The 25,592-nt window shown below is 44.2% G+C and overlaps 1 protein-coding gene and 1 non-coding gene across 32 annotated transcripts in view; both read right to left on the reverse strand.

Annotated features, from left to right (window-relative positions):
* Window positions 1-25,592, reverse strand: part of Kcnma1 (potassium calcium-activated channel subfamily M alpha 1) — a 757,466-nt gene that overhangs the window by 33,053 nt on the left and 698,821 nt on the right. For 16 of the 31 annotated variants that reach the window (XM_004657971.3, XM_004657975.2, XM_004657982.2 and 13 more), the window contains one exon: window positions 4,005-4,118. In XM_004657971.3, coding sequence (XP_004658028.2) covers window positions 4,005-4,118 — 114 coding nt within the window. Of the gene's footprint in view, window positions 1-3,234; window positions 3,316-4,004; window positions 4,119-25,592 lie in introns of all 31 variants that reach the window. The other 15 variants (XM_004657965.3, XM_004657967.2, XM_045137469.1 and 12 more) reach the window with 1 other exon arrangement.
* On the reverse strand, window positions 22,844-22,945 carry LOC123455904. Its single transcript, XR_006634207.1, has one exon. It is a non-coding gene; the product is annotated as a small nucleolar RNA U13 (small nucleolar RNA).

Consider the following 25,592-nt stretch of genomic DNA (forward strand, 5'->3'; position numbering starts at 1 on the left):
AGGTTTTTGAGAGCAAGGGGAATACAGGCTACTGGGTGAAAGTACAAAGTCTAGATTCGGACCGCTAGAGTTCCAGTCCAAGCTTTGCCACCAGTTTCCCCAGACAGAGCATTTCTTCATCCTGACCCTTGTCTGCTCTCTCTTATACAGCTCTCTCCCTGTGGAGACCAGAACCAGGGAGCTTGTCTGAGCACCAGGCACTTGCCATGCACTAGACAAACAGAGCTTGATACCATGAGTGCCCCTCTCCCTTTAAATGTCCAGTAATCTAGGTACATGATAAGGATGCCCAGCCTCTCTCTGCTTCTCTCATAAGTGCTAATGGTCTTTGCTTCAGAATTTTCCCTCAAATATTAGCTGTTTCTTACCTACATACATTTGTCCTGTTACATTAAACTAAGTTTGGCCTAAAGCTGACTCCATACTTCTTTGAAGTTTGCCTAAAAGAGTCTCTCTATACAGTGAACTCTAACATACCTTGATGTGGAAACAGGCTTTAGCCTACTCTTGTAACAGGTTACTGAGTCTCAGCCAATCACAAGGAGCCTACTGTTCAAAGTAGGTTCACACAAAGCCTCTACCTATAACCTACCAGACTGACTCCAAGACTCACTTCCCTTTCTCTGGCTATAAATATAACCTGCCCACAGAATGGGCCAAGCATTAAGAGCCATTTTGTTCTGGACCCCTGCCCTAGTCTAGAATTACAAATAAAGCCAATTAAGATGTCAAAACTAGATTTGTGGTGATTCTGACATCTAATAGTCTAAAAGTGGATTGTGAGGCCATGTATTTCTGCTCTGGGAATCAGAACGTGTAAGCTAGAGACCACAGGCATTACACGTACAAGTTTCGTTATCCGTAACAGCTGCTGATGGCGTGTGCAGCAGCCCTCCATAAGGGGTAGCCTCTCCTCCCTCTCTCCAAGGGGATGGGGCAGGGATGGAACTACACAGGGGTGCAACGTGGCCCCAGGGAGGAGAGAGGACTCCAGACTCCCGTGATCCAGAGATTGGAAAAACTCCCAAAGCATGAGCCAGGGTTCAATGAAATTCTACTATCTCCCGTTTTGATGTATTCAGTCTCAGAATAAGTACAACAAACATTATCCATGCCTACTTTCCAAGAAAAGTAATTGTATAGGAGAAAAAAAATATCATCACCCCAAAATGATATGGTGAGGTGAATGGTTTCAAGTAATGTTCTTACTCATGGAAACTTCAGGAGTCTTTGCCTATTAGCATTGACTGGGAATCTCCAGATGGGTGAAGACTAGAACAAAGTGGTTGATGGAACCTGTCTCACCTTGGCCGCCTCTGTGTCTTTAAAAGGACATTTGACTGATACACCAAAACACAGCGCAAGTCTCAGCACAGGTGACAGATGGTGAACACCCATGGGTCAGTGTGGGAGAAGTAGGAGTGGATAGTGATGTAGTTACTAGCGAAATGGGCCTCACGGTAGAAGGAGGGGGTGGCTGGGACACTAGAAGAAACCCCATGAGGAAGAGCTCGGAGAGAGTCGGTGGTGACCTATATGGATCACCAAAACTGCTGCCTGGGTCTGGGGCACCAAGCTCATTCTTGCCTCATCCACTAATCACAAATCAGGGGACTTGTCATCAGGCAATATGAATTCCAAGTGGGAAGAGAAGTTCCTGGCACACATGGGGCTGGAGAGATGGCTTAGCGGTTAAGTGCTGGCCTGTGAAGCCTAAGGACCCCAATTCAAGGCTCGATTCCCCAGGACCCACGTTAGCCAGATGCACAAGGGGGTTGCATGCGTCTGGAGTTCATTTGCACTGGCCGGAGGCCCTGGCATACCCATTCTCTCTCTTTCTATCTGCCTCTTTCTCTCTGCCTATCGATCTCAAATAAATAAATAATAATAATAAAAAAACAAATAAAAAAATAAAAAAAGAAGTTCCTGGCACATGTGCTTTTGAGATGCTGGTGCAGGATCTGAGATGGAGATGTTTGGATAAATTTTCCATCCAGCAGTCTGGGCCACATGGACGTCCTGGGTCTCTTGCAGCACTGTCGTTCTGAGAAGAGCAATCTTAGAAGCCCAGGCTTTTAGCCAACTGCACTGAACATGAAAAGGATACCTCTGCTATGGTTGGAAACAGAAAATAGTGTACTAGTCTTTGACCCAAGTGAATTTGTCCTGATAAATAGCCACGTCTACAATAAGGCAGTGCTGAAAGGCAGACAATTTATTCTTAGTTTCTGGACACCTTACAAGCAAGATTACTGTGTTAAAAGCCTGCTCTCTTATTTTGAAATATATTTTGGGGTTGGGAAAATGGAGTGTTCATTTCATTTGTGAGTCATGGGAAGGCAGGTGTTTCCCAGCCTCCACCTACTCCTCCGCCAGCAGACCTGTCGCTGTCTCTATTTAGAAGATCAATTCCCAGTTCTGAGACCTGCTGCTGTTGGGTGGCCTTTGTGGGGCTACTCACTAAGTCCTGGGGAACCATGGAAGGACCTGACAAATGCAGCCATGGCCTTTATCTTCCCCATAAGTCCACTGTGACCTCCCAGAGAGAGTTCTGGGCCCAAGGGGTGGGGGTCAGGGTTCAGGGCCCCACTAACCTCGTCTCTGCACTCTTCTTGGAGTCTGGCTTTCATAAGAAAAGTCCCCTAGGAACCTACCTGCCTTTATGGTTTCAGAAGCAGAGCTTCGGAGAAAGGGGTAGTAAGCGGGGGGAGAGGCAAATAAAATCAGAATAAAGGAAAATAAACAGCTGGAGGGAAGGGCCTGTCTAAGGTTTCTTATCTTAAAAATTTTATATTTCTCCTCTGACTTCCTCTGAGAGCTGTGAAGACATGTCAGTCACACTGACAGCATGTTGGAAGAGGAAGATAGGGAGGAGGAAAGAGAATGGGGCACATGTGTGAGGAAAAAAAAGGCCTGGGCCACAGAAAATGAATTAGAGCAAAGATGCTATGGAAACCACTGTCAGGTCAGATGGGTGTGATCAAAGGGTTACTGATGCTATGTGGATAAAAAATCATTAAGAAAGGCCAGAACAAGACAGTCGATTCCAACCAGAGCCACAAATAAAACGCATTCAAAGCAGTGCCATGGGGTAGCCTTTCTGTTACAGCCAGCGAAATAAGAAAGAAAGAATGAAAAAAATAAAAAAAAAAGCCAGCAACAAGCCAATAATAGTTGGAAACGCCAAGAACAGAACAAAAGGAAATGCTGATGTCGAGGAAGACAGCTTCTTACCCAGTTCTGTTATCATTAGAATGTGCGTCCCACTGTTTTTTTCCTGATTGACTGATACCAAAGGCAACTTGCCAGGTTTAGCTAAGTGGATATGGCATTTAAGGGTGAGGGAAAGGGAGTGGAGGAGAGTACAGAGAAAGAAAAGAGTGAGGGAGCGGCAGAGGAAGCATTCGAAAGTTAAGGGACCCAGAACCACAGGTAATCTTTGTGCGGTGGTGCGGGGAGAGAGCCTCTTGGTATTTCAACAACATCACACTTGAGAACAGAAAATGCCCCAAATGGGCTAGGAGTTGGATTCTATCGACTGCAGATTAGGGTCCTCAAACCCCATTCTTTTGTTGCTGAGAAGTTCAACTAGGATAGGATCAACGTAGAGATCAATAATCCATCCAGTTCTCCAAATGGGTTTGGCTTAGACATGAGGGTTTTGGAATCAGTGGTGGGTTCAAACCACAGGCTCAGAGGAGGGTTACAACTTTTCTTCTTCCTTCCCCCTTCCCAGATGGAGGCCCCAGTTTCAAAGGCATTGTCTTTGCCATAGTGGCCACAATGAAGGAGACTATCTATACACCATAGGAAACATAGATCAGTTTTTCCTTCAGGTAACCTGTCATATTTCTACCCATACTTCTCTCCAACCTCTTCCCCCCCAAAAAATCCCATCATAGTCTATGAGGCCCAAAGGGCTAAGAAACAGGCCCACCTCCTTATAGCTGCATCGTCTGAACGAGAGGGCAACACCCACTCCCAGGTGGCAACAACCCTCCTACCGAGTTCCGTGATGATGGGGATGTTGACCCCAGTGGTGATGGATGGCTGGCGTAACATTCCGTGCACAGGGCTATTGTCCGGAGAAGATCTGTCCATTCCTGGTGGCGTGAATCCTAGCCGGGGGGAAAGGAGGGAGAAAATGCAGAGAAGTGGAAAATCTGGAGATGACGAGAATATAATGTACATATACAGTATTTATATACAATCCCCCAAAATGTTACAAGCACACTGTTTCAAGGTCAACAATTAGAACAGCCAGGATAAAACTCTGGTCAGCTAGTTGTTAGGAAAGCATGTTGAAGAATTCTCATTGGCTTTGATAGTTCCCTAAAACAAATCCAGACTATGCCAGTCATTTCTCTTGCTTACAGATTTCCTGTCTTCCTGGAACACAGGGAAATTTACCACTGTGTCCACTTGGACAAAGGTGGGAAGGACCATGTGACATACAAACTACCCTAATCCAGGGATGTCCGCCCTTTGACATTGAGACATGACACTGTCATGTACCAGTGTTTTCAGATGTACTCTTAGCTATGCTGGGATGCAGATATCCTATGGACTGCAAGGGGAGTGGGATATGCCTGCCTAGTCTATGAAAACTAAGCAGAATCACGCACATCACTTCCGGCACTTTTTAATTCCAGGCCATAGCAACTGTGGGAGATACAGGTTACAACAGAGATGGAGACTGGTCAGCTACTCTGAATCCACAGTGCATTCTAAATGAAAGAGAAGGGGGGGCTGCTTTCCACTGCTGAGCTATTTTTGTTGTTGTTGTTGTTGTTACTACAGCAGAACTTAACCCATCCTAGCTGTTCTCTTTAACCTTCTGACTGCATAGCCTCCTGCCGCTGAGTGACTTAAAGCCTGGGGTTTAACATGGTTCTAGCTGACAGAAAATGGGGGTAACTATATTTATGGACTTTCAGTAATTGCTTCCTTGGTCTTACAAAAACAAATATATGGGAAAAGAGTCACATTTGATCCCCTTTGTTGTAAGTACTTGTAGGGCTTGAACTTATGGGCACCCATCTTACAACCAGGATGAAAACCAGCTGAATCCCAAAGCAGCTTAATGACAGTGGCTGGACTGGGGAGCAGAGCTGTCCTCAGGCTGGCGAAGTAAACACCTGGAACCATTCAACAGAGCTGAGATCTTAACCTGAAGTTCAGTGACAGCGAGAACACCTCCCAGCTGAGCCTATCGGCCGAATAGTAAAGACACACACGGGGACGTTAACACAAGCAGCCTCCTCGTCCGGTGCATTCACTGGGTGGAAATTCATCGTTCCACCTGCAGCATATGGCCGAGCGTGGCTGTTGGCTCCTCGCTGGCCGCGAGGCCCGACTCACTCTCCCGTCTTAGAGGACAGGCTGGTTCTTGCTCACGTTGTCCTCGCACGTGGCTATGTAGGGTTACCAATGGATTAGGGACTGGTAGGTAGCTACAGAGCCACTTGCTGGGTTTCCAAGGGCAAAACTCCAGATAGATGAGCAGATTTCTGACTCAGTCCTCAGTGACGCAGTGAGATGGGGTTGATTCTGGCATGGCACGGTGTGTGAATCAGGAATGAGATGGCAGGTGTTCAATAATGGTTTGTTTTTTCGGGGGTTTCATAAACACAACATTCCAGAAACACATGAAAAGGTCTTTCTTATGTTCTGCTCTCCTGTGTATAAATTTTCCCATCATGTGCCATACTTTCTGGAAAAAGAAATTGCTACTTAGTACCATTCCCTAATTTCACTTATTTTTATGTTTAATATTAATATACCATGAAGGAAAGAGGAGCGTCATTTTGAGTGACGTTCTAATGCCCACTCTTCCTACACTTTGGAATGTGCACTTTTCCAAGCCAACCGTACAACCACAAACATGCATTTTAGATGCTGGCTGCTTTCCTCACCTCGAATAGTGAAGGGAAAACTAAACTGTTTTCATCAGAAGTTTCATTCAAAAAGCATGAAAAACTGCAAGTGACAGCTGTGCAGATTCAGTGGATGTGACGTTTTTGAATTTCCTCAACTTGACAAGTAAACACCTTACCATCGGTAATGCTATATGCATAATACATGGCCTGTATTTTGACATCCATCATCAAATGCTGACTTGAGAAATACGGGTTTGTACGTCAAGAAGTAGCGCCCGTAAAGTAGGGAGAAATGCAGGTCACACGGTATTAGGAAGACGGTATTTCATTATAGAACCCACAACAAGCCAAGGCGTCCTTTTATTTTATCTTATTTAAAGATTCCATTTTCAGCTGTGAAAAGACTCAATTCCTTTGCATGAAACCTTCATTTAGAAATGACATGCTTGCTTCATAGGCCTCTTTCATTTTGCTTTCATATTCCATTTTCCCCTTCAGTCACCAAGCCTGGTTCCATTAGCATCTGCAACTGACAAGCTATGGAGGGGATCCAAAGACACCCCTTCATTGAAGGTCTGTCTCTCCTTCATGTACAACCCCAAGAATGGGTGCTACTGTTGCAAGAAAACTTCAGCAATATAACCTCCTCTTAATGCACTACTTCTTTTATCATACCCTTTAAACTACCAGAGATAAAAGCAACAAAAATATAGATTTTCTTTCGTCCTCTTCTTTAGCATTGTTTTGTATTCCTTAGTGGTCCTAATGCAGGAAAATTATGATGGAAATGTCAGGCTGACCCAAGCTCCCCCAAATGAGAAACTCAGGTATCTTCCATCTAAGAATGAGGCCACGTGACCTTGGAGGCTGAAGGATGACATCTCCCTCGCTCATCACGGTCACTGTTGACAAGCAGGCAGGTCTCAACTGTGTCCAGGTCCCCACCCTTTTCTTGTTGTCTTGCTTTGAGTCTACAGAAAGCAACGTTCGTGTTTAGCTCGTGTGAGCCCTGGCCCGTGACACAGGCTCCAGGGGTGCGCAGCCAGTCGAGGAACAGGGAACGCTCCTTCATTAGTTGAAGTACATGGGAAGCCAGTTTTAGAAACAACCCTTTGTTGTGCCAAGAGATGACCAAGAATGTCAGCTTTAGAGAGACAGAGTAAGATGTCCTCACACAGGACAAGACTTCAATTGAACTTGTCAACTGCCCAAGCTCTCACCGAGTGGGGCTCTTGATTCTCATCCATTGTTTTCCTTTGGCATGGCCATGGGTGACAAGTTTTGTGTAAAGAATGGCTTCTAAAGGCCACCTTCTGTCCTTCAAGAGCGGACCTCTCCCTGTGCCATTCTTCAGCGCCAGGCGTCAGTCAGCTGTACTGTCCATAGGTCATCAGTCACAAATGCCAAGACACTAGCTCGTGTCAGGGAATCACGTTCTACATATGCTGTGCAAGAACTTTAGGCGAGAAACTGCATTTCTTGGTATTTTTGAACTTTCGGATCATATGAAAATCTGACTTGTAATAAGAAATAAAACAGAACACAAGAGCATGGGCAAGACGGCAGATGTCTGGGGTTCAGCTCCTGGCTCGTCTCTGTTTGAACCGTGTGGCTAGCAAGCATTGCAGGGTCAGGTGTTCTCGTTGAGCCTGTTTCTTCATCTCCAGGCCCAAAGTAGCTCCTCCGTAGGGATGTTTAAAATTAAGCTTAAAATAAGAAAGCTAAAAAGTCTAAAATGAGATGTACAGTATCTGGAATGAAGCAGGTCTTCAAAACTACAGCCCACCCGTGCTAGAACTATCCTGTATACACAGCAAATATTTATGCAGCACCCATGAAGGCACTTGTGAATAAGTAACTGAAAAAAAAAAAGGTAGATTCATTTTTAAATAAAAGAATTTTCACAAAGCACATATTCTGGAAAATTAAAGAGAAGGCAAGGAGCTCTGTGGATAGAATCTGTTGGAAAGCAACACAAAAATTTCAACTCAAACTATCTAAGAGAGCCATCAGTTGTGGGGAAAGCTGAGGTTTTCTTTAGCATTAGAGGAGACTTGTGCTGGCCTTTGTATAAGAAAGGTTGTGTACTTCAAGTGGTCGTCTCAGCCTCTCTCCCTGGAGCCTCCTGCTTTCGAGAGCCAAAGTCCTGCCTCTGATAAGTGTCTGAGAACATCAGCTGTTTGCTTCTTGGGCTCCTGAGGTTTCCACCACGCTCGAGGCTCTTGCCCAGCATTTGGTTCTGTCCACATGCATAGGAAGCAGCAGTGCCTGGCAGTTCTTCTCATGAGGTTGGTTATTTCAGAGGCTGGTGGAGCCAGGCCTTAGGTCAGGAGGGGAGGGGAAGGCTAAGGATCCTTTGGTGGAATAGTATTTCAGTTACAATGCCTGGGAGCAAAAGAATGTAATGCAAACTCTTGGCCTATTCCTGAGAAGTACCAGGAAAAAAAGAAAAGAAAAAAAAAAAAAAAAGCACTCAGAGATGATGGGGATCAACAGCTAATGGCTCTTGTTTGTAAAGCCTTCTGGCCCCACTTCAATTTCCAAAACCCACCTAAGCAGACCAAGTGACATAAGTGTCTGGTGTTTGTGGCAGCAAAAGGCCCTGGTATGTCCACACACGTGTGCATGAAGATACACACAAACACATACAGACACACATCTACAAAAAAAATAGGTAAAAGTTTAAAAAATAAGATCCCCAAGGATTCCTTTTCAAAACTGAATTGTTTTGAGTTCAGCTGCATGCATGGCATCTAAATATTAGATTAGGTTATGATGAAAAGCACTACGGCTCAAACAAACCACTGGAGACAATGACTAGAAAAGGCTCTGTAGGTCACTCTAGATGACTACAAAAGGTTCTCTGGGTCACTGTAGGCATGAGTGGGTCAGCAAACAATCAGGGCTCGGTGTGGCGTGTTTCTAGAATTCAAAGCAATGCCAGGAAGGCTCTAGAGCAATGGCTCATCATAATTGAGAATGAAGAACAGAGGCTGAGAGCCTTTGGGGTGGAAGCCATTTTAGTTTTTGCTATGTCTGAAATTCTGTCCTCATAGTATCCTTAGCTCTCCAAAGTATCCTAAGACCACACGTTTTTGCTGTTGAGGAAGGCAGCCAAGGGGCAGGTGAGCAACATGCCGAACGGTACATATCTAGCAGATATCAGGTTTGAACCCCACCTAGCCAGCTTCAAACCAGCTCTCCACAACCGGCCACGTTACTTCTTACTATATGCTAAAAAAAATTTTTAATGTCCCACCTCATTTATTACCCATCACAACTCAATGAGTTGAGGAACTGCTTAATATTTCCATTTTTTGAGGCAAGCCCAACAAACTGCTCCCCCTTTTCCATGACAGGGAGTGAGAGCGAGAGAGGGAGGGAGAGAAATTGCACGCCAGGGCATCCAGCCACTGCAATTAAACTCCAGGCATGTGTGCTACCTTGTGCACACACGTGACCTTGCGAGCTTGCATCACCTTGTGCATCTGGCTTATGTGGGGCCTGGAGAGTTGAACGTGGGTCCTCAGGCTTTGCAGGCAAATGCGTTAACTGCTAAGCCATGACTCCAGCCCAGTATCGCCATTTTGTAGAAGAGATTCAGCACAGACAAGTAGCTTGCCCAAGCACACCCATGTGCAAAGTGAGAGATCTGGGAGCCAGGCTGGGCACTGTGACATAGGAGCCCAACGACAACTGAGAACCACCACATGCCCTGCTCCATTCCCTAGTTATGGTCTCTCTTAAGTACCAGCCCCAGCAGGCAAGTCTCAGGCCCGAACCAATCTAACTTTTTTTAAAATTGTTTTCACTTTTAAACAATAGCAGACAACAACTGGGACCCATTGTAGTCAGGCTTAACTTGCTTTGGTACGGCAGCATGCACAACGCAGTGCGTCTAATAAATGCTTTATTATAGTATTTCTCCATGGGGGAAACACAAAGTACTTTCTAAATCTTCCCTAGTTAAATCCCCAAGCCTTCTCAGGGAGAGAGGGAGATGGAAATCCTTATCCATCACCTCTTGTAGAATAGATAGGGGAAGGAATGAAGGTAAGTGCTTCCCCACCCCCGTAGGTTTAACATAAAGGAATTGGCTCAAATGGTGAGCCAAATTATCTTTTATTGTGTGCATATAAATGACGGTTAGAAATCCATATGCTACGTTAAACCAGGGAAATAAATTAGGCCCAGTCGTGGAGGTTTGCTGAGACAGGTATTCAATATGAAGTTGTAAACGGGAAAGATCACCGTTAAAGATGATCTATAAAGACATGTTAAAATCAAGAGAAACATCTTGCGTTACATCATCTAGGAGATGAATTAAATTTCCTGCTAATGTCAAGTGTGTGTTGGAGGGGAGGGGGAAATCCCAAAGCCGAATGTTAGGGGAGGTGAGGATCAATAAAAATATTTTGATAAGTAAATGCAACAATGCTATTTAACACATGATTGGCAACTGCAGAAACATAAATTATCCAAATTTCCCATTGCTGCTTATGGGAAAATTATGCAGATTAGAACTTGATTAGGCTTATATCATGAGACTCAATTTGGACTTTTAATCTATTAAGCTCCAATAAATGAGGCATCTGAATAGCTCCCCTGAGCAACCACAGTAATGGCCACAGTAGTCATTTCTGCAGTATGTACACCAACAAATTCTTTAGCAGCTCAAGTAAGGAAACCTCCATGTTGGAGAAGCATAATTACTTTCTAACTTAGAGAGGGCGGGAAATCACACACAAAAAAGTTGGTTTGTAAAAGAAAGAATTTTTTTTTTTTTTGGAAAATACTACAAGAAAAATATTGTTAAAGAAGAAAAAATTACCAATTTAACCTTAATATTTACATTCCATTTGTTTTGTCTTACACAGTAGTTTTCAGTGGTTTCTAAAGTCTAGAATCAAGAAGAGAAGACAGCTGACCCTGCTTACTCAACAACACAGAGAAATGTTCATTTGCTAAGGTGGCAGGGTCTCCTAGCACTTCCCAGTGGCTATTTTAACTGAACACCTTTCAGTTAAAAGCCCCTGCAAGGATAATGGAAGTGTGGATTGAGGAGAGAAAGGAGAAACTGCTGCCAGGTTGTTTTTTATTTAAACAAAGTTTTAATTTTATTTATTTATTTGAAAGAGAGAGAGAGAGAGAGAGGGAGGGAGAGGGAGAATGGGCATGTCAGGGCCTTCAGCCACTGCAAAGGAACAATTAACTCCAAACACATGCGCCACCTTGTGCATCTGGGTTATGGCAGTCCTAGGGAATAGAACCTGGGTCCTTGGAATTCACAGGCAAGCACCTTAACTGCTAAGCCATCTCTCCAGCCCCCAGACTTTGATTGATTTGTGCCAGCTATCCCAGTGCTAGGTAGAGAGTCTGGAGTTGGTAACTGCCTCCTGCCCCGAGGGTAACAACAAAGCCAAGTGGAAAATTCCATGATGTCAATGATAGCATTACCTAATGGCGACTCTTCCTGTGAGAGACACAAGAGCTCTGGAGAGCCTCTAACAATTCCAAAGAAACCGAGGCACACAGCAGAGACATTTGTGGTCCTATGATCATGAAATCAGTCAGAGGCAGAACTGAGACCGTTTCTGTGGTTATCTGCCTTCTCTCACCTCCTTCTCCATGATGGGACTCGACCTACAATGCCTGTTCATGGTGGGGGAGGAAGAGTGACATCCTTGTCCTCACTATGGACCAAGGAGTGCAATGTAAAGCCAGGAATGGGACTTTACAGGGCAAGCAAGATGGTGCCTCATCATCCTTGCCAGTCATCCTCATCCTGGCTCCAATATATGTACCCCTGGGACTTCAGGCAAATGATGGTGAAGAAGCTAGGATGGCAGAGCCAGGGGCTGTAAGCAGGGCCTGTGATGTCCTCCTCTTGTCACATTTTGGGAAGAAAGAAAACAAGGCAAGTGCATTCAGAGGTTTAAAAAAAAATGAGGCCAAACTCTGACATGCTAAATCCAGAGGCATCAGTGATAAGATTCCCTCTATCACTTATGGTGCACCCAGAGACTTCACCTAGAACAATCACTGGGTAAAGCCCCTGTTTCTGTTCACGTGTAGCTGATTTTTCTATCCAAGCATAGAACTGCTTCTTCATTCAAAGTTTCCCACTTGCTTATGACAGCAACAAGCCACTCTCTGGTACCAATCCTGCCGCAGTAAGTTTCACGTTGCTAGGATAAACGTCCAAACATGACTCGGTTATAGGAGGGAGGGAATTCATTTGAAGCTTACAGATGCAGGGAAAGTTCCATGATGGTGGAGGAACCTGGTCCCCTTTCGCAGGCCCATGCAGAAAGAAATACCACCACCAGCACCACAAGCAAACACAGCCCAGAACCCCAGGCAGAACCCAAGCACTCTGCATGTCTTTAGGGTCGATTTTCAGATCTGCCCCCAGACACTCCTTATGGCTGGACCCTAGGATCAGCCCGGTGACGCTTCCTACAGGCAGGCAGCTGGAGATCTAAAACTTTACTAAATTCCTGAATCTATTGGGGGACATCTATTTAAACTACACAGTTCATATACAGCTAATATTTTTCTATCCAAACATAGGGCTGCATCTTCATTCAAGATTTCTCACTTGCGTATGACCAGAACTGGGCTAATATTCCTTCTCCCAATTTACAGTAAGTGACACTAACATTTTCACTGGTGTAGTTGTTTGAAGACTAGAGAAGATTGGCAGCCTGGGAGCTGGCTCTACCCACTGTGGAAAATGTCTCACCCTTTCTTCGAGTTTGCATTTGGCATCTGACCCAAAGTGAAGCAAAAAAGAGTATACTTTGTCTACACCAGGCTACCCATTCACATTGTACTCAGCACTTCAACAAATCAAAAACATGTGAAACAAATATATTTTCAAAAAATCGGCTGGGGAGATGGCTCGGTGGCTAAAAGAGTTTGCTTGCAAAGCCTGCTAGCCAGAGTTCAAATGCCCAGTACCCACATAAAGCCAGATGCACAAAGGGGTGCATGCAACTGAAGTTTCCTTTGCAGTGGCAAGAGGCCCCGGTACACCCCTATATTCTCTGTCTCTCTTTCTCATAAATAATTTGTTTTTCAAAAGAATCAGCTTCACAAGAAGTCTCTTTCCTTAAAGTTAAGGAATGTATGGCTTAAAATTAGTCTCTTAAAAGATTGGTAGAAGGAAGGGAGAGAGGGAGGGAGGAAGGATAGAAAGCAGAAAGGAAGGAGACAAATTAGACACAGCTCAAATACAACTAAGACCTCATATTCACTTGGTTTGATGTTTTTATATACCCAGTGCTCAAAGTGTCATAATGCATTTGCCACAATTTCTTAATTGATTTTTCCCACCTTCTAATTCATTGTACAACTTGAAATTAAAACATGCTTTGCCAATATGAATCAGATTGTTTACAATTTTACTGACCCTTTGCCCTAAGCTATTTTATTGCTAAAATATGTGTTCAGCCATCATTTATTTTATTTATTTGAGAGTGGGAGAGAGAAAGAGGCAGATAGATAGAGAGAGAGAGAGAGAGAAAGAGAATAGGTATGCCAGGACCTCTGGCCACTGCAAATCACTTCCAGACGTATGTGCCACCTTGTACATCTGGCTTTACATGGGTATTGGGGAATCAAACCCAGGTCATTAGGCTTTGCAGGCAAGCACCTTAACCACTGAACCATCTCTGCAGCCCTAATTTCTTTATATTAATAAATTATTTTCAATTATGTTTCAAATTCAGTTACTGTTAAAATGTTATACTGAAAAGAACATGAAAGCCAAACCTTAAGAAATGGATTGTGAAGCATGTAGCACTAAAAAGATTCCAGAAAAACATTTTATGGCATAGAAAATGATATGTAATCTACTTTTGAGGGTAAACATCTTTATATCATGTATTTATTTGTACCTATGGAAGCAAGACTAATGTGACAACTTTCTTATATTTGAGCAGTAAAATTATAAACATTTTATGACTTCCTCAATTTTGCTTATATGAGCTCCTGAACTTTCTAAAATGAGTGCTCCTTACATGGGCAATAAAAGACAATTTGAAAATTATAAATTAACAGCAGAAGAAAAAGCCCGGCAAAAGCCAAACGTTGTGTGATCTCTACAAGCTGAGAGCAGCTGTGGACATGGTGGATAGACATGCCTTGTTGACGTGGGGTTGAAAAGATTGACCAGACGTTCAAGGAGAGAACTGGTCAGACCAAGGTTACACAGCAGAGAGGACTTCGATGAAAGAGGCCTCCAATCTGTCATTTTATGAGTCACTGGATTTCAGTTCTTTATGCCCAGCCCTCCTTTCTGCAAGGAGCCAGCCCATGAAAGGTTACAATTCTCCATGCACAAAGTGGCCACAGTCTTCCATGCATACCCCTGAGGGGGAAGCAGCTGGAGCTGGTTTCCCAGTGGCACAAGGTGAGCCTTACCTGGCTTCCATCTACCTTTCCCACTCCAGGCATGATGTCTCCTCTCTTCCCACCTCATGCAGGCCCTGCTCCTTGACCTCCTCTAGGAAACTCTGACTACATACTGCCCTCATGTTTACTTGCTTCATATAGCCATCTGCAGTATTCTACCATTAGTTTTTAATTATAATTTTAAAGCTTAGAAACTGCTAGTAATTACTACAGTTGATGTTTAAGTGTTTTTAAGCAAACTTCACTTACTCTTCACTTGGTCTCTACATATCTATTCGATGTCCTCATTTCAATACGGCAGATGCCATGTCATATTTTTCTTTATTAATATTCTTTAAGAAAATCTTTTTATTTATATAGTTTTGAGGAGAGAGAGAGAAAGAGAGAGCCCTAAAGCTAGAGTAGGGGTATCAGAGAGCTAGACTATGGGCATGCCAAGACTTCTTGATATTGAAAACTCCAGACACAGGCACCACTTTGTGTATCTGACTTTACATGGGTACCAGGGAATTGAACCTGGGCCAGCAGGGTTTGCAAGCAAATGCCTTCAATTGCTGAGCCATCTGCCCCGTCCTATTATTTATTCTTAATCCCTGGTCTGGGAAGCCACCACAAACGGACAGTGGATGTTTGGCCACTAACCCAAGATCTCCACTTTCACTCTGGTTCACGTTTCCAGTAAACTAGAGGTGTGCTGAGCCAAGGAACGTGTACACATATACACAGCCAGAGAGTGATACGATGTGGGCACTAATAAAACACACAGAAATCCCCTTTATGCTGCCAAGACTTGAGATGCTTTGTTTCCATTACATCAAATTCCTTTTCCCTCTTTTGTGAGCATTAATCAAAGAAATGCAAAGAGCTCGTTAAAGTGATAGATTGACTGAAAATGTAACCACCTTTTCATTATAAACAGTTCCTGTACGTTCTCAGTGCCATGGGCTTTGCTTTTCTGCATTTATCATATAGTTCAAATGTCCTTTTGTACATTTAAAACACCAGTTGCCAAATGGGACCCAGTTGTTTGGTTTAGTATGAGAGCCGATGGCCAGTGTATTAAAGCACAGAGCTTCAGAATCACAAGGAAACTAAAACATCCATATCTTAAGCACACAGAACATTAAGAAGCTGTAAAAGATGGATTTGCCAAGTGACCCATGGCATAACCATGCAATTCAGAAAAGCTGAATCCCATCACTGGCAGCTTTCAGCCAGCTGTGGCTGGATGAGTCTAGAGACAGCGTGCCCAGCCCAAGAGTCACTGAGACACAACACAGGGGATGCTGTACTTAAAAATGCACTTTATTTTTTTTTCCTCTTAAGTGCTGAAGGATTTTGTGCATATATCATTATGCTCCTTAACGAATATGCAACTGAAATAGATGATTTGGGGATCAGGTACACACGCGTGTGCACAAGTCTATGGTAGGGTGTGATTAGTGTTAGTTTAATTCTGAGAAATCCTGCACAGCATGCTCAACACATGCCCTTTGACCACAACCAGCAATGGGTCATGACGTCATGGGAAGGAACTTAAACTCTGGACTTAGACTGAGTTTTGAGTCTTGCCTCTTTCTGTTTCCAGCTTTGAGATCTCTGGTGATTTCCTTAATTTCTGTGCCTCAGCTTCTTCGGCTGTGAAATGGAAGAGTAATTTGCCAAGAGGCTGAGGATCATACATGCAAACAGCTTGCGACAGTGCCTGGCTCCAAGTAAGGACTTTATAAGTACTAAACTCTAAATGATTCAACAACAGGGTTGGAGAGCTGATAGAGAAAACCAAAGGCATGAGTATTTTAGCCCCATTTCGAGCCCTAGTTCTCAGACAGCATATTCAGGCATTTTACGTGTAAACTGCACTTGGATTTCTCACCTCTAAAAAGTGGCAGAGCAGTGCTTGACATTGCAACCATGCTCAACATTGCTCAGCTCAACACTGGAGCAATTATGAAGTCTGTGTTTGTCACTCATTCAGAAGTGACTGCAGAGCCCTTCACAGAAATGTTTTCTCAAGGCAGTATGCCCAAGTGACACATGCGTGTAAGACATGCACACACAATGTACCATGACAACCAGGTAGCTAGCCCGCTGCAGCCCTGGGCATAGCATATCTCTCTGAGGAGTAGCTCCTAAGGCCCCCTTCCCTCCAGGAATCCTGCCTCCACCCCACTAACAACACAGGTTCATTCGCTGCTGTGTGATTCTAGTGTGGTAACTGCTCTGGTCCTCAGTTTCTTCCTCTGTAAAATGGGATAATGGCAAGGTCCCTCTCAGTTCTGAAGTTCCTGTCTCCTTTATGATCTCTGATGGTTAAAAGGATGGAATAAACCAGCAAGGGGAATCTAGTCTCCTTTCGGGTGCCTGTGTAAGTCCTAATGAACAGTCTGCCTTTCAGTTCAGCTCTTTGCCTGGGGAAGACAATGTCAATGCCCGAACCAAGAAGAAAGATGTACTTTCTCCAAAGTTGCTATAATGGCCAAAAAGGCCATAAATAACCATTTATTAAGCAAACAGAGCAGGCAAAAGGAAGAGAAACTACCACAATTAGGCCCCTGAGGCCCGCAAGCACAGTGCATGGCTGTAGGCCCCTCCTCATCCCAGCCATGTATCAGCAATTGTTCCATTTTCCTGAAGTTATCTTCATATCATGATGCTATTCCCGCCACTGTGGGCTTTAGAACTATTTTTAATTTTAATTTAAAGAGCAATTAAAGAAAGACAATGGATATGCAGGATAATAAAGTAAGTGATTAGCGGCGTGCAAATGACAAAGGCTTAATGATAATATGGCGCTAGTCTCCAAAGGGCTTGTTGAGAGAAAGCCCTTTCTACATGTGGTTGTGCGGCTAATGTGTCTCAACCCACAATTACAACATTGCTGACACCATTAGCCAGTGAAACAACATCACTTCGCGAAATCCTTGTTGTCTCATTAAAATGGAAAGGGTCAGGTAATTCACCAGCGTTGTATGTCTAGTTTTGTTGTTGGTAATTAGCAAACATTACCCAGCATGGACTCCCGCTGGGAGCCGGGGAAACTTTGTGAAATATTAAAAAGGAAAGTCTTTATATTTCACGGGAAAGTGGAAAGAGGTACAGTAATATCCTGCCTGTCACTCTCTCACATGCAGGGAAAAGAATAAAGCTCCCAGGAACTCTCTCATTTAGGGAAAACTACTCTGAATGTGTTGGCAAGCCATCATCCAAATCAAGATGTGAGTCACCACTGTGTCCCGGTAAATAGTGTCCTCCCTGTTGACAAAAGGGAGTTGGAGGGGGAGGATAGGAAAACTGCAAACCTCAACTTTATTGTACCCACTTAGGGCTTTTGAACTAATCTACCACAAATAGAGGAAAGGACTAAAAGCCTTTTTTATTTTTTTGAGCTGGGTATGGTGACACCTGCCTGTAATCCCAGCTCCTGGGAGGTAGAATTCTGGCTGGGCTCAATGAGACAGCTCCTTCTCAAAAACAAAACAAAAAAAATTTAAAAGAGATTTTCTCTTTTAAATACTATATGACTCATATAAGCACCAGAATTGTGTGTGCAGTAAATATATATATATATATATATATATATATATACACACACACACACACACACACACACACACACACACACATGAATATTTTTAAACCTAGAGAGTAATGGAAGTGTACCCCAGGGCCCTGAGTTCCTGCCTTCCAGCTTCCTGACAGAAGCCTCCACACAGGGAGACTGAGGCTGTGCCCTGAACGCAGGCCAAAGCTGGGTGTGCTGTCAGGGAGCAAAATGGGAGCTTATTCTTTAAATGGAACTTTTGGAACATAAAACACATTCCAATAAATGTGAACAGAAAATTATGAATTCATTAAACTACTTTGGTATCTTGCGCTATATATAATATTTATATTCCGACCACTGTAAAATACGCTTTAATATCTTTAGGCAACTATAAGGACTTAAATATTTATAAAATGGCTAAAGATAAAGTATGGCCCGCTTATTCCTACATACAGATGATGTAAGGCATGCAATCAAAGACAATAACACTCTACACACATTTGTCATCTTAAAGCAGCCGATCCACCCGCCATCCCTCGCGTCCCATCTACATAAGAGTTGTTGCCGACACAGGCGACTCCGGAGGAGTTCGCGCCTTAAAAACTGCCTAGAGTGCCATACTTCACAGAAAACAGGGCTTTCTGAAAATGGAGACAAAACAATAAATTTGCAGGCAAAACAGCTCCAAGAGGGGCTTCAAAATACTGCTGTATTTATCTCTGGGGTCTGTAGAAATGGGAGGCATTTTGATTTAATATTTCATAACATAGAAGCAATTGCTTCCTTGCATGGTATATAATTAATGCTCATTGAAAAGAGTTGTTTTCCCCTTTAATTCTTCACTATCCTAAATGCAAATAAAGAAATGAGATCGACTCGCAGGATGGCTAAGGCCAGCCAAGTGGACTAGCCCTTCCCCTCCCATAATCACAATGTAAAGGAGAGCCACCATGAATTTATAATCACCTGGGGTCCTATTTAAAGTAGGTTTTATAGATTAAGTGTGAAACCTCAACCGTGATGATCTCACGGTTTACCTTTCTTGCCTGCCTTTGCACACAGGGTCTGACTGACTTCCAGAATGTTGCCATTTTGTTTGTCCATCAGCTGTTCAAAGGAGCTCTGCAGCCATGTACCTGGACCTCACAAGGGGCCATTATTTCCTTGGTTGATTTTCCCCGCTCTCTTTGGATCAGAGCATGTAAGACTGGGACCCATGTGATGCATGTGACTCAAAGAGCATGCCCCGTTGACCTTGCGCTTTCAAAATGTCTGTTACTGCCATCCAAACATTCCAGCCATCATCCTTCTGGGGTTCCATTGCTATGGAAAAGTACACTTTTATGAGTCAGCAGCCCTGACCTAAGGAATCGAGCAAATTATCCAGACTAGGCGTGCCCTCCTCACCCGCGGTCGTCGGTGGGAATCTCTGAGACTGCAGGCTACCGCCAGTATCTGGTTCAGTTGTCCTGGGATGAGGTCCACGCATCTCAAGGATTTGTAAATGTCCACCAGGTGGCGGCACTGTGAGGCTGACGATGAGCTATCACAGAAACAACTCCACCCACGTGGGTCCCTGGATCCTTGGGGCTGCAGCTCCCCAAAGGCACCCAGGCAACCGTGGAGAGCAGGGTCTTGAGCGGCCACACCTGGGAGACGACTTCAGAGAGTAGGTCCATTTATTCAATAGGGTGATGGGTTTGTAAGCAGTTGACAGCGGGAAGAGGGTCCTAAGGGGATTGGTGGGTTCAAAGGCTGCTAGCCAATGCCTAGGGACGTTCATTCCAGCAAGTAGGGAGAGAGTCAGGTGATCTACATAGTGGTGGGAACACTCCAGCAAGTAGGGAGAGACTCAGGTGATCTACATAGTGGTGGGAAAAGGGTTGCAGGGGGATGGGCTGTGTGAAGGCTGCTGGCTGACACCATATAAGGAGTTTCCTAGGCAATTGACAAAAGGTCACAGAGTTATGGGCAAAGCCTAAATCTTATCTGAATGTCCAGCAATCCCAGGCTTGGAGAAGGAGTGGCCCTACTTCCTGCTGATCTTGGGGTCCAAGATTTTGTCTGGGGGCCCAGGCTCACTGCAAACCCTGAGAATAGGGGAGGAGCCTGGCTCACTGAGACCCCCAAGAATTGGAGGGAAGAACTCCTCTGCAGGTCTGCTCCCCGAGATATGACCAGCAGTTCAGGCTGCTGCAACCTCTCCGTAGCCTGGGGCCTTCATGCCAGACAGCTTAGGTTTGCTTGAACCCAGGACCCTGCCTGTGTCTGACACACCCACATGGTATCAATTCATCTTTGAACAAAAGACCAAGTACAGAAGTGGAGAAAGGACAGTCTGTCTGTCTAACAAATATGCTGGGGAAAGTGCATGTCCACTGGCAAAAGAATGAAACTGGACTCTTATAACACACACACAAAAGTTAACTTGAAATGGTATTTCAAGGTGTCCAACCATCTGACATTGAGACACAATGCTGTCATCTACAAAGTTCATGCTCAGCAATCAAGAACTGTGCAAATGGGTTGCAGAAACAAAATTGAAAAATGAATCTCATAAAGTTTTAAATAAGGGTGGTAGTTTGAATCAGATGTCCCCTTACACATGAGTCTGTGGCAATTTGGGAAGGAAGTGGGGCCTGGCTGGAGTGGGTACGTCACTCAGGACAGGTTTTCCTTGGGGAATTATAGAACGTTTATCCCTTGCCAGAGCTCAGCCCACTCTCTTGCTGCTGTTCTCCACATGTGGCAAAGAGGTGATGTTCACCCTCTGCTCATGCCATGTTTTCTCCTGTCATCATGAAGCTTCCTTTTGAGACTATTTTGGCTGTTTTGGGCTGAATATTTTTTTGTCCCAGCAATGCAAAGGTACCTACAATACTTTGGATACAATTTTGTATTGGGTCACATTTATAGCTAACCTTGGGTATATGCTGCGTATGGACTTTTAGGTTAGAAAACCTTTTTTTGAATATAAGGCCTAAACCTCAAAACTTCTAGAAGAAAACAGGGCATCTCTCTCTCTCTCTCTCCTCTCTCTTTCCCATGTTAATCTTGGCAATTATTTTATCATTACCTTCATGTGCGTATGATGTGTGCGTGAGAGAGAGTGAAGTGTGTCACACCACACCTGAGGAGGCTGGATACAACCTCAAGCGCCTGTCCTTGCCTTGCACCTTGTTTGAGGCAGGGTCTCTTGTTGTTCACTATTGCATATGCCAGGAGAGTTGGCCTGAGAGCGTCTGGAATTCTCCTGTCTCCACTTCCCATTTCCACAAAGGAGAAATAAGATTATCCATGCTCACGACCGTGTCAGGCATTTGAACTTGTATCCTCAGGCTGTTACCCACTGAGCCATCTCCCCCATATCTTGGCATTAAAAAAAAAATTGTTTTGAGCTAAGATGTCAAAGCCAAAGGAAATAAGCACAACTGCCTCGGACTAAAAAGCTCCACCACGGTGAGGAAAATAGCCAACAAAATAAAATGGCAACGTATAAAATGAGAGAAAACGTCTGTCAGGGGTTAATGCTCAGAATAAATAAGGAGCACGCAGGACTCAACAGACAAAATAACCTGATCAAAAAAGTAGGAAGAAGACCTAAGCAGACATTCTCCCAAAGAAACGCACACATGGTCAAGAAGCATACAAAAAAGTATTGAGCATCACGTATTCTCTGGGAAATGCAAATCAAAACCACAAGACAATATCACCTCGTGTCTGCTAGAATTGGCTGTTAGAGGTTTTTAAAAATGTGTGGGTGGGCATGTGGAGAAAAGGAAGCCCTTCCGTATCACTGGTAGGAATATAAATTGGAAATATGGAAAACAGCAGGGAGGTTCTTCAAAAAATTAAGGAGATAATCCTTCAGGATATATATCCAAAGGGTTTGACATCAGAATTCAGTGAGCCGTCTGTACCCCCACGTTCACTGTAGCATTATTGACAATAGCCAACATAGGGAAACAGCCTGAATGTCCAATGATGGATGTGTAAAGAACACTACATGTCCGTGAGAAGAAAGAGGTAAACTCTGCCGTTTGCAACAATGAGGACGGACCTGGAAGACACAGTGCTGAGTGAAATAAGCCAGTTACAGGAGACAAATGGTGCACAATTGCTCTTCCCTGTGGAATCTGAAGACATCAGAACCTTAGAAGCAGAGAAAACAGTGGTTGCCAGGGGCTGAGGTAGGGATGGGGAGAAGCTGATTAAAGAATATTAACAGACTGTGAGTTCAAAGATGAATAAACCTTGGGGCTTAATATTCAGCATGATGACTGTGGTTAGTAATACTATTATAGGTTATTTGAACTTTGTTTTTACTCGAGAGTGCGCGCGTGTGTGTTGCGCATGGTGTATGTGTGCAGATGCGTGAGCCCTATGCACATGTGTACGGAGGCCAGAGGATAGTGTTAAGTGTCCTCTTCCATTGCACTTCTGTGTTTCCTTAAGCTGGAATCTCTCACGGAACCTGGAGCTGCCTTCTTTTAGTCAGACTGGCTGACCAGCAGGCCCCTGTGAGCCTCCTCTCTCTGCCTCCTCAAAACTGGAGGTTTAGACATGGACAGCTTATTACATGGACTGAAGTCAGGTCCTCACGCTTGCGTGGCAAGTACTCTTCCTTCTTACTTGCTGAGTTCTTACTGCCTAAGCCATCCTCCCAACTCCAAGACCTTAAGTGTTCTCACTAGCGACTACGTGAGGTAGTGACTTGATTGCGGCAATCATTTTACTGCATCTACATACGTCAGATAATATCAGGGCACAGTTTAGTTACATATAATTTTATTTGTCATGTACGTCTCACTCAGGTAGCCCTTTTGAATTGATATATGTATCCTGCATATGTCTATGGGTAGGGGGAGAAGACAGAGAATTTTCATCATCTTATTAGTTATTTCAAGGGACCAAGACCCCTCCCCTGTAAGAACTGGCATACTACGTGTCTCCTGGTGAAGAGTCAAAATTATTCTGTTTCTAAAAAGAACTAAGCTCATGTGAAATGGGCAAAGTGCCAATGTTGTAACAGATTCATGGGAGGCACATGTTGCGCATAATATAAACAACCAATCACTGTACTTATGAACCAAAAGAAGATCTCAAAGAACTCTTGAAGCCAAGGAGGCAAAGGGGGAAGTAGATAACCTCTGCCTTCTAGATGGTAGAAGGGGTCCTACCACACCAGGACCACTCTGGAATAGTGCTACTCAATCACATAACATGGCTCTTGTCATAAGCAACCACTAGACTAGCAATACATGAGGCTTTCTGTCACGGAGCTGCATCATGATGCCTCATCTCTGCTTCACAGAGCAGTCTCACTGGGTGGTGGCATGCTGAAGCAGAGGCAACGCCCACCAGATTTCTCCACATTAACAATGCTTATCCACTTTAATCTATGCTGGCCCACTTTCCACTGGAGAATCTGTTCTTCTTCAGAAGGCAGTGAAAACCAAGGACAACCAAAATCTATCATTAGGACATGAAAAAGCAGCTAACTGCCTATCAGGGGGTGAACCACTCCTCGTGTGTCAGCTAGGACCCAGGTGAACCCACAGAGGAATCAGTGAGGTGAGCAAGATGGCTGCTTCCCTGGTGAGCCTGACAACCTGCGCCAGGGTGGTGGAGACAGACACTGAGGACACTCAAAATGCACCAAAGCAGAAATCCAGAAGCTGCTGAGAGCTCAACACTAAGGTGGACTTAAAACACACCCACCATGGCTCAGGGAACTTTGCGGAAGAGGGGTGGAAAGATTGTAAGAGCCAGGGGGTGGGAGGGACTACCCAGAGGTGTTTCCTTGGCTGGCGTCTTCTCTGAAAGGCTACTTAGAAGAGAAAGAACAAGAGCTTGAGGGCTTCCTGTGAGTTTCTGCTCGGGAAGAACCAGAGGAGGCATAGACGCACTGGCTGGTTGGTTAGGTTCATGTGCTGGCTCGAGGCATGCATGCTGTTTTCAGCATGTGGGTTCAATGTATACCTCAGGAAGTTACAAATAGCTCACATGAGGAACTTTACAAGGTGCTCTGAAATGTTCCAAACCCTGCACAATTAACTATGCACATTCCAATGGTGCCCTACCATTGATTTTATATGTCTCTGACATGTCTGCCCATAGATCCCTTTGGCTCCATGGTAACATGAACTATGCAAAGAGCAGGGACAATTGCCTTAAGCATAAGTGTAAACCAAATAGATGCTGAGACAATGAACTGGTAACAGGTTGATCCACCCTGATCCAGAATGTCATCAGGATCCAGAAAGAGTCCATGGGATGGCAGGCTTCCTCTGCCTTCCTTTGATCATACAGCTTCTCATGGCTCCCATGTGATCATTTCTTGGGACCATTTGAGGGACCTGATTTGCTAGGCTTTGGGACATGGAGTTCTCTCCATTTTCACTTGCTGCTTTCTCTAGAGCCTTCCACCTGAACACAGAATGAGTACATAAGCCTGGAAATATTTTGAGCCTAGAGGTGCTGGTGCACCCATTCTCTTTGTCTCTCTCTCTCTCTGTCTCTCTCTTGCTGTCTCTCAAATAAATAAAATATTTTTAAATGGAGGTTCAGGGGAACAAGAAAGCTTCCAAACAAACCTTAGCTCTTTGGGTAAAAGGACCATGTAGGGTGAGGCTGGCACATCTAGGTACTATCTTTCCTGGAATACTACAATGGCCCTAAAAGCAGATCCACAGAATTGGGCCTTTTCTCACCGGAAGTCATGCTTGTTCTTTCTGAAGCAGCTTGGTATGGCAAAGAAAGAACAAGCTTTTGGCTATGAGCTAAATGTACTCTTGAAGAGTTCTGAGATTTGGAGAAAGTGCTCTTTTCCAGTCTGTAAGATACAGAGTAACCACTTCCTTGGCAAGTTGTTGAGGAGATTAGATAGGGTATTATACATGAATGTGCCCAGCCTGTGGCTCACCTGAACTACCAGAGAGAAATGACAGTTTTGCAGAGGTAGGTACACAGATGATGAGAAGAAAATCAACATGTGACAGCCTGATGCTAACATGATGAGTTGAATCTGTTTTGGACACGGTCCCACATCTGTTTTCTGTCTCCCGATCCGAGACTTTCTTTCACCATAGCTGTCCCAAGCTGTATGTGGTCTGACTGGAGAAGCAAATCTACTCTGTGTGCAGGTGAAAGGAGAATATGGTTCCTTCATTTTTAAAATTGTTTTTGTTTATTTTAATTTTAATTTATTTATTTGAGAGCAACAGACAGAAAGAAAAAGAGGGAGAGAGAGAGAGAATGGGAGCACCAGGGCTTCCAGCCACTGCAAATGAACTCCAGATGTGTGCACCCCTTGTGCATCTGGCTAACATGGGTCCTGAGGAATCGAGCCTTGAACCAGGGTCCTTAGGCTTCACAGGCAAGCACTTAACCACTCAGCCATCTCTCCAGCCCCTGGTTCCTTCATTTTTACTTCCTCTTCCCTACTTCCGCTCCCCAAGAAAGACCTCTAGGCACAAAACCCTCCATGGGTCGGAAAGTGATCCATATCTCTCCATCTCTATTGTGAAGGCTCTTATTGTTTCTTGTTTCTTTCACTAGGAATATATTACCAGATTGGTAAATGGCCATTTTAAGAGGATCTCTCATGTGACAAAATATGCTGGGTAGGAAGAATTCTCCCAAGTTGAAGTCATTTAGAAAATAACAGTAACTGCCGCTTTGCGAAATGCACAGGCACTAGTGGGCCGAGATTCATCTTGTGATGTCCACAGAAGAAATGTAACAGG

This window comes from Jaculus jaculus, chromosome 18 (assembly GCF_020740685.1).
Source record: "Jaculus jaculus isolate mJacJac1 chromosome 18, mJacJac1.mat.Y.cur, whole genome shotgun sequence".
Taxonomy (NCBI): Eukaryota; Metazoa; Chordata; class Mammalia; order Rodentia; family Dipodidae; genus Jaculus; species Jaculus jaculus.